At 51.2% G+C, this 18,187-nt stretch overlaps 1 protein-coding gene across 2 annotated transcripts; it reads right to left on the bottom strand.

Annotated features, from left to right (window-relative positions):
• Positions 1 to 790: 790 nt before the first annotated feature.
• Positions 791 to 17,192, bottom strand: Phyhd1 (phytanoyl-CoA dioxygenase domain containing 1). 2 transcript variants are annotated; one of them, XM_042681278.1, is made up of 11 exons: positions 17,133 to 17,192; positions 12,888 to 13,046; positions 10,237 to 10,312; positions 10,038 to 10,085; positions 7,196 to 7,251; positions 7,054 to 7,116; positions 6,283 to 6,342; positions 2,819 to 2,933; positions 2,606 to 2,722; positions 1,228 to 1,354; positions 791 to 1,150 (listed from the first exon to the last, which is right to left on the bottom strand). In XM_042681278.1, the coding sequence occupies exons 1-11, from the start codon at positions 17,163 to 17,165 to the stop codon at positions 1,105 to 1,107; spliced, it is 900 nt and encodes a 299-aa protein (XP_042537212.1). In that variant the 5' UTR covers positions 17,166 to 17,192; the 3' UTR covers positions 791 to 1,104. The 2 variants fall into 2 exon arrangements, with proteins under 2 accessions (XP_042537212.1, XP_042537213.1); XM_042681279.1 differs by having other exon boundaries at positions 2,819 to 2,947; positions 6,321 to 6,342.
• Between the last annotated feature and the right edge of the window lie 995 nt (positions 17,193 to 18,187).

Here is an 18,187-nt window from a genome sequence, read left to right as displayed (position 1 = left end):
AGTGCTCTATCACTTGAGCCAAAGAGCCATTTCCAGCTTTTTCTGAGTAGTTTATTAGAGATAAGAGTCTTGTTGGGCGCCAGTGGCTCATGCCTGTAATCCTAGCTACTCAGGAGGCTGAGATCTGAGGATCACAATTCAAAACCAACCTGGGCAGGAAAAGTCCATGAGACTCTTATCTCCAATAAACTACCAGAAAACTGGAAGTGGTGCTTTGGCTCAAGTGGTAGAGCACTAGTCTTGAGCAAAAGAACTCAGGGACAGTGCCCAGGCCCTGAGTCCAAACCCCTACCAATGAAAAAAAAAAAAAAAAAAGTCTTAGAGACTTTTCTGCTTCAGCTGGCTTCAACACCCCACCCCCCCACCCCCCAGATCTCAGCCTCCGTGTAGCTAGGGTTACAGGTGTGAGCCACAGGCACCCTGCTACTTTCCTTTGTTCAGAATCTTTATCTGTAAACACCCTGTGAGGATTCAGTGAGATGAAGCTGCTAAAGCTCATGAAAGAGTGCCCACAATTAGTGCCCACTTACTTTAGTTAGTGCTGATACAAGGCTGGCACTCTACCGCTTGAGCCACAGTGCCACTTCCGGCTTTTTTCTGTGATTAACTGGAGATAAGAGTCTCACAGACTTTCCTACCCTGGCTGGGTTCAAACCTTGTTCCTCAGATCTCAGCCTCCTGAGAAGCTAACAGTTGTGAACAACCAGCACCTGGCTTGGGATGGGTCTTAGTAGGTCCTATCCCTAGAACAGGTTTCTTGGGAAAGGAGAATGGATGAAAAAACTGCTGCTACAGTGGAAACTTGTTTTTATTCAGCATTCTATCTATCATGGCCATAGTTCTGCCCAGGAGAAGAGAATGGACCAGAACTGTTTTATATCTGAAAATCCACTTCAAGGAGGAGGCTGTGTTGGGCAGAAGAGTGGCAGGGAGACCAGTATCTTGGGGAAGCTCCCAGCCACCCAACAGGGGCTGCTGTCCAGTCTCTTGGTCCTCTCACTTGCTGGCTACATTGCTGTGGGGCATGGCTGGGGGCGGGGAATGGTGCAGCCTTTGGGGGACGTGGCTTCACAGGAGAGGGGCTGGTCCAGCCCTTGAAGGCCATCAGGTATAAAGTGGAGGAAAGGCCAGGTCAGCTGTGGGCTGGAGCCTGCAGAGAATGGAGAAGCCCACATCACTGCTCCAGTTCCCAAGCCTTCTTGGTAGAAATCTTGCCCTGCCACCTACCAGTTCTCTGGGCTCCAGACCGTGCCTGTGGCCTCCATGAGGTGGAATGTGTAGGCCTGGCGAGAGCAGGCAGAGAGGTTCTGCTCACTCTTGTGAACCACTTCCCCGTGAATCAGGACCAGGGTCCCTGGTAGAGATTGGAGGCAATCAGAAAGGCACCAGCCCTAAGGCCCAGCCACCCTCCTTCCAGAGTAGGTAGGGCATTTGCCCTCCTACTGGTGTTCAATCCCACCTCTGGAGGTTCTGGAGCCTGAGGCCTGCTCCAGGGTCTGAGGCTGTGCTGTTTTGGTCAGGGTTTCCCTGGGATCAAGTCCCCTCTACTACTTACCAGGCACTAGTGACTCATGCCTTGCCTGTCATCCTAGCTACTCAGGAGGCTGACATATCAGGATCATGGTTCAGAGCCAGCCAGGGCAGGAAAATCCATGAGACTCTTATCTCCAATGAACCACCAGAAAACCAGAAGTGGCACTGTGGCTCAAAGTGGTAGAGAGCCCTAGCCTTGAGAAAAAAGCTCAGGGACAGCACCCAGGCCCTAGTTCAAGCCCCATGATCAATAACAACAACAACAAAAAAGTCAGAAGTAGAGATATGGCTAAAATAGGAGAGTGTTAGCCTTGAGTGTAGCAATACAAGGAAAAGCCTAATGAGAGCCTGAGGCCTTGAGTTTAAGACCTAATAACCACCACCAACAACAAAAGGCCTCTCTGTACTGTAGCCCTGCTTGATCTGGGAGGACTTGCTGGTAACCTCACTGGCTCCTGAGCTCTGAGTGCTCCATCAGCCCCACATTTATTTTTATTTATCTATTTTTCTCTTTTTTGTCAGTCCTGGGGACTCAAATCTGGGCCTGGGCACTGTCCCTTAGCTCTTCAGCTCAAGGCTAGCACTCTACCAGTTGAACCACAGCACCACTTCAGGTTTTCTGGTGGTTAATTGGAGATAAGAGTCTTACACTTTCCTGCCTGGGTTGGCTTTGAACCTCAATCCATACATCTCAGCCTCCTGAACAGGTGTGAGCCACTAGCACCTGGCCCCACCTTATTTTGTGTGTGTGTGTGTGTGTGTGTGTGTGTGTGTGTGTGCGCGCGCGCGTGTGTGTGCGCGCACACCAATCTTGGGGCTTAAACTCAGGACCTGGGTGCTGAACTTGAGCTTTCTCTAGCACTCTACTAGACGAGCCACGGTTAGACTTCGGTCTTTTTGGAGATTAGAGATAATTAATTCGCATAGCTAGGATGATATGGGGAGGGGGGTGAGGGGCCAGCACCTTTCTCCCTGAGGCATCGAGGGAGCCTCTTACCTAACCATGTGGTGGAGTGAGCACAGAGTTGGGGCATAGCCATTTGACTCCCAAATGCTCTATGTCCCAGCCTACCTCTCTGCACTGGTGTGGGCACAAAGAGGCTGTCATCCCGGGCAGGCTCCGACCCCAGGAAGCGGGTGCCAGGCGCTGAGCCAGCAGGGGCCCGGATCATCCTTCTCGACACTCCTTCTGTAAGCCAAGATGGCCCATTAGCTCCTCTGTCTCTCTTCACCAAGACCCTCTTCCTGGGGGCTACGGGTGGGAGGGAGGGACAAGAGTCCTTACTGGTGTGGGAGCCAGGGATGAACCAGAGGCAGCCATTGGTCAGTGTGGCGTCCTCCACTGCGATCCACAAGCCCAGCACCCGGCCCAGGGGCTCCGTGTACAGGAAGGTGGCATCCTGGTGAGGGGAGACTGAGGCAGACCCACCTGGGGGTGAGGCACCTGGCCCTTTGCCCTATGCCACCTCACCTCAAAAGACTTCTCTCTCAGAGCCTCAGGGAATGCCTTCCCCACACCAGTTAGAACTTCACCACATTTTCTGCCACTGGGGTTCTGAGCCAGAAGTAAGAGACTTCACCTCTTTAAAAAAAATCTCCACTTCTAGGGTCTGGGAAGGTGGCTCAGTGGTAGAGTGCTTACCTCGCATGCATGAGGTACTGGGTTTGATTCTTCAGCACCACATAAACAGAAAAAAGTCAGGAGTGGCACTGTGACTCAAGCAGTAGAGTGCTAGCCTTGAGCTGAAGAGCTGAGGGACAGCGCCCAGACACAGAGTTCAAGTCCCACTTCTAGCCAGGGGCTGGTGGCTCACGCCTGTACTCAGGAGCCTGAGAATTGAGGTTTGAAGCCAACCTAGGGAGTAAAGTCCTCTTGAGACATCTCTAATTAGCCACCAGAAAACTGGAAGTGTAGCTATGGCCCAAAGGGCTAGAGCCCTAGCCTTAAGTGAAAAAGCTCAGGGACAGCACCCAGGCCCTGAGTTCAAGCCCCAATACTGACTAAAAAAAAAAAAGAGAGAGAGAGAGACAAAAAAAAAAAAAAGGACTAGAATTACAGCTCAAGAAGTAGAGTGCTGCTCTAGCAAGTCCCTGGGTTCAATCCCCAGTAGTCAGGGGAGAGAATCTAAAAGACTGAGAAGATAGTTCAAAGCAGGGGTGTAATTATGACTAAGCACCCCCTTTTTAAAAACTTCCCCATGAGCTGGTGGCTCATGCCTGTAATCCTAGCTACTGAGGAGGCTGAGATCTGAGGATGATGGTTTAAAGCCAGCCCAGGCAAAAAAAAAGTGTCTGTGAGACTTTTCATCAAAAAACTACTCAAAAAAAGCAGAAAGTGGCCAGGCGCCTGTAATCCTAGCTACTCAGGAGGCTGAGATCTGAGGATTGTGGTTCAAAGCCAGCCCCAGCAAGAAAAGTCCATGAGACTCCTATCTTCAATTAACCACCAGAAAATGGCCTTGTGGCTCAAGTGGTAGAGTACTCACTTTGAGCAAAAAAAGCTCAGGAAAGCCGGCGCTGGTGGCTCACGCCTGCAATCCTAGCTACTCAGGAGGCTGAGATCTGAGGATCGTGGTTCAAAGCCAGCCCAGGCAGGAAAGACTGTGAGACTCCTATCTCCAATAAACCACCAGAAAACCAGAAGTGGCGCTGTAGCTCAAGTGGGAGAGCGCTCGCCTTGAGCTGAAGAGCTGAGGGACAGCACTCAGGCCCAGAGTTCAAGCCCCACAACCGACAAAAAAAAAAACAACTCAGGAAAGTACCCAGGCCCAGAGTTCAAGTCTCAGTATCCACAAAAACAAAAAACAAACAACAACAATAACAACCACCTTCCACATGTAAATAATAGCTGAATTTTTTTTTTTTTTTGTCAGTCATGGGGCTTGAACTCTGGGCCTGGGCGCTGTCCCTCAGCTCTTCAGCTCAAGGCTAGCGCTCTACCACTTGAGCCACAGCGCCACTTCCAGCTTTTTCTGTTTCTGTGGAGCTGAAGACTCAAACCTAGGGCTTCATGCATGCAAGGCAAGCACTCTACAACTAAGCCACATTCCCAGCCCCAAGTATAAAATAACAAAAGCAGAAAGAGCCGGAGGTATGCTCAAGTGGAAGCACCTGCTTAGCAAGTGCAGGGCTCTGAGTCCAAATTCCAGTACTGCCAAAAATACAAATTCCCAGTCCTGTCCAGACCAGATCCATGGGCTTAAGATCTTAGGAATGGAAATGCATCTGCCTCTCTGTCTCTCTTTGAACTCAGGTCTCACACTTGTTAGGCAGGTGCTTTACAGCTCAGATATGCTTCTAGTCCTTTTTTTCTCTTCACAGTTTACTGATTAATTTATCTTACTGGTTCTGGGGTTTGAACTCAGAATTCAAAGGTCCTTGTGCTCAGTTGGCTTGCCTGGCTGGTGCTCTACCACTGGAGCCACACCTCCAGACATGCTTTTTCACTGATTATTTTGAAGATGGAGTCTGTTAGGTTTTTCTGCCCACACTTTGGACTGCAATTTTGCAGATTACAGCCTCATGAGTGGGGACAATTACTGGCATGTACCAACTGAACCACGCTTAGACTTTTATTTTTGTTGCTGTTGTGGGGGGGGGGGGGGAGTTTGTGTTTTTTGTTTTGTTTTGTCAGTCCTGGGGCTGAACTCTGGGCCTTGAACTCTGTCACTCAGCTCTTGAGCTCAAGGCTAGTGTCCTACCACTTGAGCCACAACGCCACTTCTGGCTTTTTTCTGCTTATGTGCTGTTGAGGAATGGAATCCAGAGCCTTATGCATGAGAGGCCAGCACTCTACCACAGAGCCACCTTCCCGGCCCTATTACTGGTTATTTTTGAGGTAGGGTCTTACTTCCCTCCCAGTGTGTGGCTGTACAATGATCCTCCTAATTGTATGCTTTCTACAGCAGCTGGAATAACAAATTAACAAATACATGCCACCATTCCTACTTTTTTTTTTTTTTGCTGGTCATAGGACTTGAACTCTGGGCCTGGGCGCTGTCCCTCAGCTCTTCAGCTCAACGTGAGCACTCTGCCCTTTGAGCCACAGTGCCACTTCTGGTTTTCTGCTGGTTTATTAAAGAGTCTCACCGACTTTCCTGCCTGGGCTGGCTTTGAATTGGGATCCTCAGATCTCAGCCTCCTGAGTAGCTAGGATGACAGGTGTGAGCCACCAGCGCCCAGCTCACCATTGTTAGTATTATGCTCACCTTTGGTCCTCAGCTCTGCCCAGACCTGGGACCCCCTCCCATTCCTGGAGTTCCCTCCATGCAGCTGGCCCCTCCTCTCCACCCAAAACTCACCTGAACTCCCATCCACCTCACCTCCTATCCCCCAGACCCCCAGCTACCTGGATGGTGACAGAGGCCATGTGCTCCCTCTTGGGGGAAATATGGCTCCTCTAATAAACCTTACAATCATCTTTCTCCTGTGCCTGCCTGCCTCTGCGTGGTCCCCTGGGATGGATGTGTCCCATCCTCTTTCAACCAGTCCAACTTTCCTTCCACTGAGGTAAAACTCTTCTGCCCAGGCAGGCCTGGATGTGGATCCTCCCAATCGCATACTCCCAAGTCCCTAGGACTATGGGCGTGCATCAGCAGCTCTGAGGAATCTACTTTTAACCAGCTAGGTGCTGCAGTCAGAGTTCAGGCCCAAGGGCCAAAGGGCTCCAGGACTCCCTCCCATTCTCCCACTGTCCCTGGTGGGGATGGAGGACGGCGCCCCCCTGCATCCTGACCACTCCAATCTCACCACCTTTCCTGGGGGCTCAAGGCCTGCTCCCAGCTCACCTTCGCCGCCAAAGTGAGGTTGCTGCAAGAGAGAAGGGCTTGTTGAGGATGGAGAAGGGGAGGGATACGGGAAGAGGGCTGGAGCAGGGAGGAAAGGAGAGGAGTCTGGGAAGAGCAGGGCTGGATCTGAGTGCTGCAGGATGCTGCCACTCTTGTTCCATGCCAACACCCAGCTCCTGAGCCCTTCCCGTGTGCCAGCCCAGGAGGAATGCAGAGAAAACCTCCCTGTCTGCAGGAAGGGGCAGACTACACACAAGGCAGCAGGCACTGCCCAACAAATCTCCAAGCAAAAGCTAGTGAGGGCTAGAATCACAATCAGAGACACCTTTCCCCAGGATCTGGCTTTCTTTCTTTCTCTTTCTTTTCTTCCTTTCTTTCTTTCTTTTCTTTCTTTCATAGGTCGTGGGGCTTGAACTCTGGACCTTGGCACTGTTCCTCAACTCTTCAGCTCAAGTCGAGTGCTCTACCACTTGAGCCACAGCACCACTTCTGTTTTTTCTGAGTGGTTTATTGAAGATAAGAGTCTCAAGGACTTTCCTACCTGGGCTGGCTTTGAACTGCGATCCTCAGATCTCAGCCTCCTGAGTAGGTAAGATTACAGGCGTGAGCCACCAGTGCCCAGCAATCTACCATCAAATTTTAACCAGCTAAGCACCAGGCCCCTGAGCCTGTATGAGCAGTCTGTCCATCTTCCAGAAGGGAAACTGAGGCCTGGGGTGGATGTGGGGCTTACCTTAAAGATGTACATGCTCTGCACGACCACGGGCATCTGGAGGCCCAAGCTTCTGGCCAAGGCCTGGAAGGTGACAGGGTTACACTGCCGCCGGCCCACCCCATCAGCCCACCCTCCTGTTCCTGTCCCCACCTCTGCTCACCTGAACCTTGGGGGAGTGGGTGACACTCCTGAAGACAGGGTCGTGGGCGTGGAGAGCTGCAGGACCAAGGTGGGCTGGTGAACGGCCGAACAGCCTCGGCCCCCAGGTACCCGCCCGCCCCCAGAGACCACTCAGGCCTCCCCACCATGTGGTCCCCATGCAGGGTACATTAAGCTTGCTGCTTGTTCATTTATTTTATGCTTGTTTATTTTTGCCAGTCCTGGGGCCTGAACTCAGGGCCTGGGTGTGCTCCCAGAGCTTCATTTTGCTTAAAGCTACCATTCTACCACTTCAGCCACAGCTCGACTTCAGGCTTTTTCTGAGTAATTAATTGGTGATAAGAATCTTGTGGAGGGGGCTGGGAAGGTGGCTCAGTGGTAGAGAGCTTGTGTTGCATGTATGAGGCCCTGGGTTCGATTCCTCAGCACCACATAAGCAGAAAAAGCCGGAAGTGGTGCTATGGCTCAAGTGTAGAGCACTAGCCTTGAGCTAAAAGCTGAGGGACAGCGCCCAGGCCCAGAGTTCAGGCCCCATGACTGACAAAAAGAAAAAAAAGATATGTTTATGGGCTGGGGAGGTGGCTCAGTGGTAGAGCACTTGCCTTGCATGCATGAGGCCCTGGGTTCAATTCCTCAGCACCACATAAGCAAAATTAAAAAAAGCCAGAAGTGGTGCTGTGGCTCAAGTGGTAGAGCACTAGCCTTGAGCTGAAGAGCTGAGGGACAGCGCCCAGGCCCAGAGTTTCAGGCCCATGACCGCCCAAAAAAAAAAAAAAGAATCTCTCAGCTGGGTGCCAGTGGCTCATGCTGGTAATCCTAGCGATTCAGGAGGCTGAGATCTGAGGATCAAGGTTCAAAGCCAGCCCAGAAAGAGATTCTTTTTTTTTTTTTTTGGGGGGGGGGGTCCGGTCGTTGGGCCTGAACTCTGGGCCTGGGCGCTGTCCCTCAGCTCTTCAGTTCAAGGCTAGCGCTCTACACTTGAGCCACAGCGCCACTTCTGGCTTTTTTCATTTTGCTTATGTGGTGCTGAGGAATCGAACCCAGGGCCTCATGCATGCAAGGCAAGCGCTCTACCACTGAGCCACCTTCCCAGCCCAGGAGAGACTCACCTTTAATAAGCCATCAGAAAACTGGAAGTGGCACTGTGGCTCAAGTGGTCGAGTGCTATCCTTGAGCTGAAGAGCTGAGGGACAGCGCCCAGGCCCAGAGTTCAGGACCAATGACTGACAAAAAAAAGAAAAAAGAATCTCAGATTTGTCTGCCCCAGCAGGCTTTGAACTGTGATCCTCAGATCTCAGCCTCCTGAGTAGTTGGGTTATAGGTGTGAGCCACGGGCTAGCACCCAGCCATGCTTGTGTATGATCAAGTCATGGGTCCATGATGCCTTCACCCCACCCCAGCCCCATCCCACCCATGACCCTATTTTTGATTTTCTGGACATCTGGAACCTCAGTCCTCCAGTTCTGAATCCCTGTCCATCGCAGAGGACTGAGGACTCCCTCCCTCACAGAGGGAGAGACCCCTCCGGAAGAACCTCAGTGTACCCCTTTCCTCTGTGTGCACGGAGAGGGACCATTTCTCTCCTGCAAGCATCAGTCTCCTCTGTAAAATGGGGAGAAGAAAAGCCCTGCAGCCAGGCACTGGTGGCTCACGCCTGTAATCCTAGCTACCTTCTTAAGAGGCTCAGATCCAAGGATCGCGGTTCAAAGCCAGCCCAGGCAGGAAATTCCATGAGACTCTTGTTATTGCAGTAGTTGTTGTTATTGTTGGTTGTGGGGCTTGAACTCAGCCTGGGCACTGTCCCTGAGCTATTCAGCTCAAAGTGAGCTCTCTAGCACTTGAGCCACAGCACCACTTTTGGTTGTTTATTGGAGATAAGAGTTTCAGGGACTTTCCCGGCTCCAGGAGACTCTTTTCTCCAATTAACCACCAGAAAACCAGAAGTGGTGCTGTGGCTCAAGTGATAGAGAACTAGCTTTAATTAAAAAACTGAAAGACAATCTGGGCGCTGGTGGCTCATGCCTGGAATCCTAGCTACTCAGGAGGCTGAGATCTAAGGATCGTGGTTCAAACCTAGCCCGGGCAGGATAGGCCATGAAACTCTTATCTCCAATAATAAACCACCAGAAAAATGGAAGTGGCGCTGTAGCTCAAGTGGTAGAGCACTAGCCTTGAACTGAAGAGCTGAGGGACAGCACTCGGGCCCAGAGTTCAAGCACCATGACTGACAAAAAAAAAAAAAGATAGCACCCAGGCCCTGAGTTCAAACCTCCCCACTCCTTAGGCAGGAAGTGGAGCAACATGGCAGTATGCTCCAGGAAGCAGCTGGATCCAGGAGCCCCTCTTGCTCATCCAAGCCAGGCAACAGAGTGGTGCAGTTGGCTTTGGCCTATCTGTGGGGAGCACTCAAAGGGAGCACTCCTCCCAGCACTGGGTTAGTAACTACTGGATTAGCATCAGAAGATGAAAACTATGGTGAAAATGAAAGAAAGAAAGAAAGAAAACTACGGCAAGACGGCAGCTGCAACCGGAAATGCCACATTCCAACCCCTCTACTTTGATCTTCAGTCTCCTCAGGCCACTTTTTTGTTGTTTTTTTTTTTTTGGGGGGGGAGGTTTTGACAGTTGTGGGGCCTGAACTCTGGGCGCTGTCCCTCAGCTCTTCAGCTCAAGGCTAGTGCTCTACCACTGAGCCACAGCACCACTTCTGGCTTTTTTCTGCTTATGTGGTGCTGAGGAATGGAACTCAGGGCCTCATGCATGCGAGGCAAGCACTCTACCACTGAGCCAACTTCCTAGCCCATCAGGCCACTTTCTTTACCGCACCCCAGGACCCTGCTCACCATGGCCAATTTTGTTGACAGCTTTCTCTGGAGGGACCACGAAGTTGCCTGTGACACAAGAACAGATGAAGGCTGAAGAATTGGAGTTTGGTGTCCACTAGGCAGCTGGGCCCAGCGCTCTCCCACCCCTGGAGGCGGAATACCAAATTCTGCCGCATTACAGCCACTCACTCCTGTGTCTAGGATCCCAGCAACAAACCTTTCTTGTCAAAAACGCCTTTCTCAAAGAAGAAACGAATCTTGTCACCGCTGCTCAAGAAATAGTCCGTGCTGCCCTGCGGAAGGAGACCCAAAAGGGACTACAGAGAGGATCTGGCAGTCAGAGCTGAGTCTGGCAGAGGGGATCAGACTCAGGCGCTGCCTCCCCCAGGGCTCCAAACCCCCGAAGCTTCCTAAACATGTCCAGTGAGGCACTGGTGGTGCACAGAAACCCCAAGTTCTGGAAGCACTGCTTGCAGCTAGGAAATTTCTTGGAAATATCTAATTACAGATACATCCCAATTTAGGATGGTGCTGCATGTAGACCAAATCACCACAAGTTGAAAATAAAAGCCAGGCACTCAAGAGGCTGAGATCTGAGGATCACAGTTTGAAGACAGCCTAGGCTGAAAAGTCCCCATGAGTCTCTTTTTTTTTTTTTTTTGTCAGTCGTGGGGCTTGAACTCTGGGCCTGGGCGCTGTCCCTCAGCTCTTCAGCTCAAGGCGAGCGCTCTACCACTTGAGCTACAGCGCCACTTCCGGTTTTCTGGCGGTTTATTGGAGATAGGAGTCTCACGGTGTCTGCTGCCCGGGCTGGCTTTGAACCTCGATCCTCAGATCTCAGCCTCCTGAGTAGCTAGGATTACAGGTGTGAGCCAGCAGCGCCCGGCCCCCATGAGTCTCTTACCTCCAATGAACCACCAGAAAACCAGAAGTGGTGCTGTGGTACAAGAGGATTGTGGTTCAAAGCCAGCCCAGGCAGGAAAGTCTGTGAGACTCTTATCTCGAATAAAAAGCACTAGAAAACTGGAAGTGTCGCTGTGGCTCAAGCGATAGAGTGCTCGCCTTGAGCAAAAATAGCTCAGGGACAGAGCCTAGGCCCTGAGCTCAAGCCCTACAACATACCAGAAAAAAAGAAAAGAAAGACTCCATCTCCATCTTCCCATTTCCTATATGTGAGGCTTTTAAAGTTGTAATTCTCCCTTTTGGCCACCAGAGGACAGCAGCGTTTCAGTGTCAGTGTGAGTGACCCCAGGGCTTGGACACTGCTTGTTCTGAAATCCAGACTATGACTACGAGAACTGGATAAGTGAGAGAATCACCTCTCCATTTATTTATTTATTTATTTTTGTCGGTTTTGGGGCTTGAACTCTGGGCCTGGGAGCCGCACCAGAGCTCTTCAGCTCAAGGTAAGCTCTCTACCATCTGGGCCACAGTGCCACTTTCACCTCTCCATTTTTAACTGTGCTGAGTTTCAGGAAACACCTGGAGTTCCTACATGTATAGCCTGACAAGAACCACCAGGTTCACTCGGCCCTCTGTGGCAGAAGGCACAGCATCACTTGGTTTGTTTGGGGTTTTTAAGTCGGTCGTGGGGATTGAACTCTGGGCCTGGGCGCTGTCCGTCAGCTCTTAAGCTCAAGGTAAGTGCTCTGCCACTTGAGCCACAGCACCACTTCGTTTTCTGACTGGTTTATTGGAAATAAAAGTCTCACAGACTTTCCTGCGTAGGCTGGCTTTAAACTGCGATCCTCAGATCTCAGCCTCCTGAGTAGTTATAGGCGTGAGCCACTGGTGCCCAGCATCACTTGGTTTTTGACAGAGTTAAATTTATTTTATTTTATTTTTAAAATTTTATTTATTTTTTTGGTTGGTCGTGGGGCTTGAACTCTGGGCTTGTGCGCTGTCCCTGCGCTCTTCAGCTCAAGGCGAGCGCTCTATCGCTTGAGCCACAGCGACACTTCCAGTTTTCTAGTGGTTTTTATTGGAGATAAGAGTCTCACAGACTTTCCTGCCCGGGCTGGCTTTGAACCACAATCCTCAGATCTCAGCTTCCCGAGTAGCTATGATTACAGGCATGAGCCCCCGGCATCCGGCTTTATTTTATTTTTTTCTCAGTCATGAGGCTTAACTCTGGGCCTGGGCGCTGTCCCTCAGCTCTTCAGCTCAAAGCTAGTGCTTGACTACTTGAGCCACAGTGCCACTTCTGGTTGTCTAGTGGTTTATTGGAGATGAGTCCCATGGACTTTTCTGCCCAGGCTGGCTTTGAACTCAGATCTCAGCCTCCTGAGTAGCTAGGATTACAGGCGTGAGCCACCAGCACCCAGCTCAGAGTTAAATTTAAATCCTGAATAACACAAATTATTATGTCATTAAGGAAAGTGGCCCAAGCCCCACTTTCTCTGCCTGTCAAATGGGAACAATAATGGCTCCCTTGGGGCTGGGAAGGTGGCTCAGTGGTAGAGTGCTAGCCTTGCATGCATGAGGCTCTGGGTTTGATTCCTCAGCACCATATAAGCAGAAAAAGCCAGAAGTGGCACTGTGGCTCAAGTAGTAGAGTGCTAGCCTTGAGCTGAAGAGCTGAGGGGCAGTGCCCAGGCCCAGAGTTCAGGCCCCACAACCGACAAAAAATAAATAATAATAATAATAATAATGGTTCCCTTGTAAGTTAAGAGTGGGGAGCTAAGGAGAAATGCACACAAATTCCTGGTAGGGTGCAAGTCTGGGGCCTGAGACCCCATCCTAGATCCAAAGAAAGCCAGACAGTGGTGGTTCATGCCTGTAATCCCAGCTACTCAGGATACTACACACACACACACACACACACACACACACACACACACACACACCTTACCTGCCCAAGGCACCTACCTGGGCCCGAAGCTGCTCCTCCTCCTGCGTAGAAAACTCAGTGCGGCAGTGGGGAGGGACGTCCATCTCTGCCACGATCTCGCTGATCCTCTGTTGCATGGCCATGCACTCTTCTGCAGACACGAACCCTTCCAGCACCAGGAACCCATTCTCCTGGAACTGAGGGCAGGGGCGAGGCTCAGGCTTCCCGCCACCTTAGGACCAGCATTTGACCCCCCAACTAGGAAGCAGCTTGAAGGTGAACCCCCCATATCCCAGTCATTGTGTAAGATGTGCAATCAGAGATAGAACAAAGTGATTGATTATTAAAAGTAGGGCAAATATCTAAGGCAGAACCTCTTTTTGCTGGTAGTGGTGGTGGTGGTGGTGGTTGTGGAACTTGAACTCAGGGCCTGGGTACTGTCCCTCAGCTCTTCAGTTCAAGGCTAGCACTCTACCACTTGAGCCACAGGGTCACTTCTGGTTTTCTGGTGGTTTATTGGAGATAAGAGGCTCACGGACTTTCCTGCCCAGGCTGGCTTTGAATCGTGATCTTCAGATCTCAGCCTCCTGAGTAGCCAGGATTACAGGCTTGAGCAACCAGGGCTGACTGGCTCTCTCTTTTTTTTTTTGGGGGGTCCGGTCGTGGGGCCTGAACTCTGGGCCTGGGCGCTGTCCCTCAGCTCTTCAGCTCAAGGCTAGCACTCTACCACTTAAGCCACAGCGCCACTTCCAGCTTTTTTCTTTTTTTTTTTTTTTTGTCAGTCGTGGGGCTTGAACTCTGGGCCTGGGCGCTGTCCCTCAGCTCTTCAGCTCAAGGCGAGCGCTCTACCACTTGAGCTACAGTGCCACTTCCGGTTTTCTGGTGGTTTATTGGAGATAGGAGTCTCACGGTCTTCCTTGCCCGGGCTGGCTTTGAACCTCGATCCTCAGATCTCAGCCTCCTGAGTAGCTAGGATTACAGGCGTGAGCCACCAGCGCCCGGCAAGCAGCTTTTTTCTTTTTGCTTATGTGGTGCTGAGGAATCGAACCCAGGGCCTCGAGCATGCAAGGCAAGCGCTCTACCACTGAGCCACCTTCCCAGCCCCTTGACTGGCTCTCTTTGTGGAAAGAAACTCCAGGTTAGTTATTAAAGGAAAATTCCAGAGATAAAGACCCAAATTAAAGAATGAAATAATAAACAAGTTAAATATCGGGTCACTAAAATCTGCTAAATAACAGCAGAATTCAGGAAAAGCCCAGAAACCTGGAAGATAGTTTGGCCTTACACTTGGTAAATAAGAAGCTTGGGGGGCTAGGAAGGTGGCTCAGTGGTAGAGCGCTTGTCTCGCATGTATGAGGCCCTGAGTTTGATTCCTCAGCACCACATAAGCAGAAAAAGCTGGAAGTGGTGCTGTGGCTCATGTGGTAGAGCGCTCGCCTTGAGCTTAAGAGCTGTCTGAGCTGAAGAGCTGAGGGACAGTGCCCAGGCCCAGAGTTCAAGCCCCACGACCAACAACAACAACAACAAAGAAAAAAAGAAAGAAATATACTCTTCAACTGATTTAGGTTAACTACAAACCTGTTTACAACAACAACAACAACAACAAAGAAAGAAAGAAATATACTCTTTAACTGATTTAGGTTAACTACAAACCTGTTTGCACATCATCTTTAGAAGTAGGCCCTGGGGCTGGGAAGGTAGCTCAGTGGTAGAGCGCTTGCCTTGCATGCCTGAGACCCTGGGTTCGATTCCTCAGCACCATATAAGCAAAAAGAAAAAGCCGGAAGTGGCACTATGGCTCAAGTGGTAGAACGCTAGCCTTGAGCTGAAGAGCTGAGGGACAGCGCCCAGGCCCAGAGTTCAGGCCCCATGACCGGACCCAAAAAAAAAAAAAAAAGAAGAAGTAGGCCCTGAGAGGAGACTTGAGCAGGTACAGCTTCTTTCCAGGCTTTGCCTTTGTTTTAGGGATTTTAGAAAAACCCTTTAAACAAGGTTAACTAGACCTTGGCTCCAACCAGCCCAGTTCCTGGAATGGAAAGAATGCCTCTAGGTCCTCCTCCCCTTAACAACCTAACCCACCTTGATTGTTCAGTTAAGGACTGACACATAAAACAGATAGGTTGTAATCTGGCTCCAACTGGTGACACCTTGTGCTTACATTAAATCCTGCCTTTTGTACATGCTTATAGTAAACTTCACCTATTGGCTACCTGTGTGTGGTCTGGTATGACCCCTTTTGGTCACCTGCGTGTGACCAGGCTCCACCTCATGGATTTCGCCTTTAAAAACCAAAGAATGGGGGCACTCAGGTTCGCAGTATCAGCTCCCGAGCCTGTGCTGAGGCCTGGCCGGTCAGTGTAGGAACCTTCTCAATAAAGTTGTTTCTTTATTAACAACTTTGTTGCGGTGGGCTCTGTCACTCTGGACGACTAGGTGGGCTTGCCTGCCTGAGTAGGGGTCTTCCTAATACACTTTATAATAATAAAAATTGAATACAAACTGTCAGAAAAAAATGAAATACAAACTGTCAGGTCTGCACAGGGACACCTCCTTCCCTCTTGGCTAAGTTTCTGCCCAGTATCTGTTACCTAGGTAACTGGCTGACCTGGAAGCAGTCACCTTCCCCTCCTGCTAGGTCACATCCTAGACCACCTCTGGTTACACGCCTCCCATCTGACCTTAAGAAGGTCCCAGACCCTGAGGTCAGGTCTGGATCCAGTGTGGCTACAACTTTCCCCCACCTGGCCACACCCCTTCCTGTCCCTGGCCTAGATAAGTCCTGGCCTGGGGTGAGTTACCTCTTTTCCTTTTCAGCCTTGCTTCTCCACCGTGCATGGCAGGGACAGCAGTTTGATAAATAAACTTCTTTTCCAGCCGGGCCCAAGTGGCTCACACCTATAATCCTAGCTACTCAGGAGGCTGAGATCTGAGGATCACGGTTCAAAGCCAGCCCAGGCAGGAAAGTCCGTGAGACTCTTATCTCCAATAAACCACCAGAAAACCGGGAGTGGCGCTGTGGCTCGAGTGGTAGGGCACTCGCCTTGAGCTGAAGAGCTGAGGGACAGCACCCAGAGTGCAAGCCCCACGGCTGACAAAATAAAAAAATAAAATAAACTTTCCCTGCCTGAATAGCGCGTAGTGTTCTCTTCATCGGCCACCAAATGAAACCTACCTATTTAATATACCTTACAGAAACAAAAACAAAAACCCACGCAGGCACTGTTGGCTCACACCTGTAATCCTCCTCCATACTCAGGAGGCTGAGATTTCAGGATTGTGGTTCAAAGCCAGCCTGGGCAGGAAAGGCCGTGAGACTCTTATTTCCAACAGAAAACTGGAAGTGGTGCTGTGGCTCAAGTGGTAGATCACTAGCCTTGAGCTGAAGAGCTGAGGGACAGAGCCTAGGCACAGAGTTCAAGCCCCATAACCGACCAAAACAACAATAACAACAACAAAACAAGCCCAGAGTAGAAGCTCAAGCCTATAATCCTAGCATCTAATTCAGAAGCAGAGATGAAGGAAATCACAGTTTGAGGCCAGACAGGGCACAAAAGCTCCTGGGACTCCTCTCAGCCAGTGACTGAGCGCAGGCTGCACGCGTTATGCCAGCGACACAGGGAAGCAGCATGGCAGCCCAGGCGGGCTGGGGTAAAGGCCGACCTCACCTGGAAAATAACCAATGTAAAACAAAACAGAAAAAGGGACTGGAGGTGTGGCTCAGGTGGCACAGTGTTTGCCTGGCCTGTATGAGACCCGGGGTTCAACCCACAACACTACAAAACAAAACAAAAGGGAATGGAGGTGCTGTGGTGGGCAGGGCTGTCTTTGTGGGGTATTTTGTTTTCCTGCGTATTTGTGGATTACATCCGGGGCCTTGAGCTTGTGCTCTAGCACTGAGCTCCCCTTCCACCCACACGGGCTGGTGGGAAGCAAGGACTAGGGCCTACAGCTTGTAGTCCTGGCTCAGGGTAGGAATCTGGAGGTGATTTTAAAGCCGTTTGTATTTGGGCTAATAGGATGGACACCCTCCCGACCCGACCCTCACCACCTCCCCCAGGAGGCCAGCTGGACTGGCCCATCCAGATGCTTTATTCTGGTTTTGATCATTTACCCTCCCCCCCCCCCCCACACGCCACCTCTGCCCTTGTGCCTGGGAGCCCACCCCTATTGGGTGTGGGCCTCCATAAACCGGCAGGAGGATGAGTTTCAGAGGCCACTAGAAGTGTGCGCCCCTCTCCCCCGCCCCTTACCAGACCCTCCGGCCTCTACCCTGTGTGTCCTACCTTCTGGAGCTGTGAGGGGCTCAGGCAGGCCATGGCAACTGGGCTGGTAAGCGGTATCAAGGACTGGAGAGGAGAAAGTTCAGGAAGGGGGAAGAGTGGTAGGTTGAAGGTCCAAGAGGGTTTAACCCTTTCCTTCCCAGAGAATATTCAGTCCTACCCCTACCCCACTCACAGACACGCACAGCTCTGCCCTGGGCACCAGCCCTCATCTAATCCGCGAGTAGCCCTTGCCCCAGCTCTTCAGGATATTTAATGACTCTTTTTAGATTTTCTAGAAACAAACTGCTTTTGGTTGGTGGTTCAATGAGGTTCTAGGAGAGTTAGAGGAAGACGGTTTGGGCTGCTGGAACACCATGAGACCCCCAAGGGAGGAAAGCAAGCATTAGAATGTCGCCAAGAGGGGCTGGGAAGGTGGCTCAGTGGTAGAGTGCTTGCCTAGCATGCATGAAGCCCTTGGTTCGATTCCTCCGTACCACCTACACAGAAAAAGCCAGAAATGGTGCTGTGGCTCAAGTGGTAGGGTGCTAGCCTTGAGCAAAAAGAGCTCAGAGACAATGCCCAGGCCCTGAGTTCAAGCCCCAAGAAGGGGGTGGGTAGGAACCTGTGTTGTTTCAAGGTGGGTGTGGGTGAGAAGCGGCTCGGCCTGGCAAAGGGACAAGGGCCTGGCTGGGAGGAGAAAGGTGTGGCCTCTTCAGCTCAGTCTGAAAGCCTCGGGAAGATTCTGGAAGGTGGTGAGGTGGGCAGTTTTAGGAAGAAGAGGGAACTGGGGTTCAAAATGCCCCTGGGAGACAGTTCCAGAACATGGGCATCTCAAGACAGCCGGCAGGGTGGGAGGGGGTTAGAATCGCCCGAGCACTGGGACTCTGTGAATCTGGTCCCTGGCTTTCCCAGAAACGACACTCTGAGTGGCCAAGGAACAGAGCGTCTCTGGGATGAGGAGGGGACACTGCTGGGCTCTCAAGAGCCTTGGCCCCAAGTCAAGTCATGTGTTTTCTAGGCCACTGAGCTGGGAGCTGCGGCTTTGTCCTGCAGTCCTGGCTTCCAGAGGGCCTGGC

The sequence above is a fragment of the Dipodomys spectabilis genome, unplaced genomic scaffold (genome assembly GCF_019054845.1).
Source record: "Dipodomys spectabilis isolate Male_0828 unplaced genomic scaffold, ASM1905484v1 ptg000067l, whole genome shotgun sequence".
In the NCBI taxonomy this organism is placed as follows: Eukaryota; Metazoa; Chordata; class Mammalia; order Rodentia; family Heteromyidae; genus Dipodomys; species Dipodomys spectabilis.
Note: the sequence above shows the minus strand (reverse complement) of the source record. Positions and strands in the feature narration are given on the sequence as shown.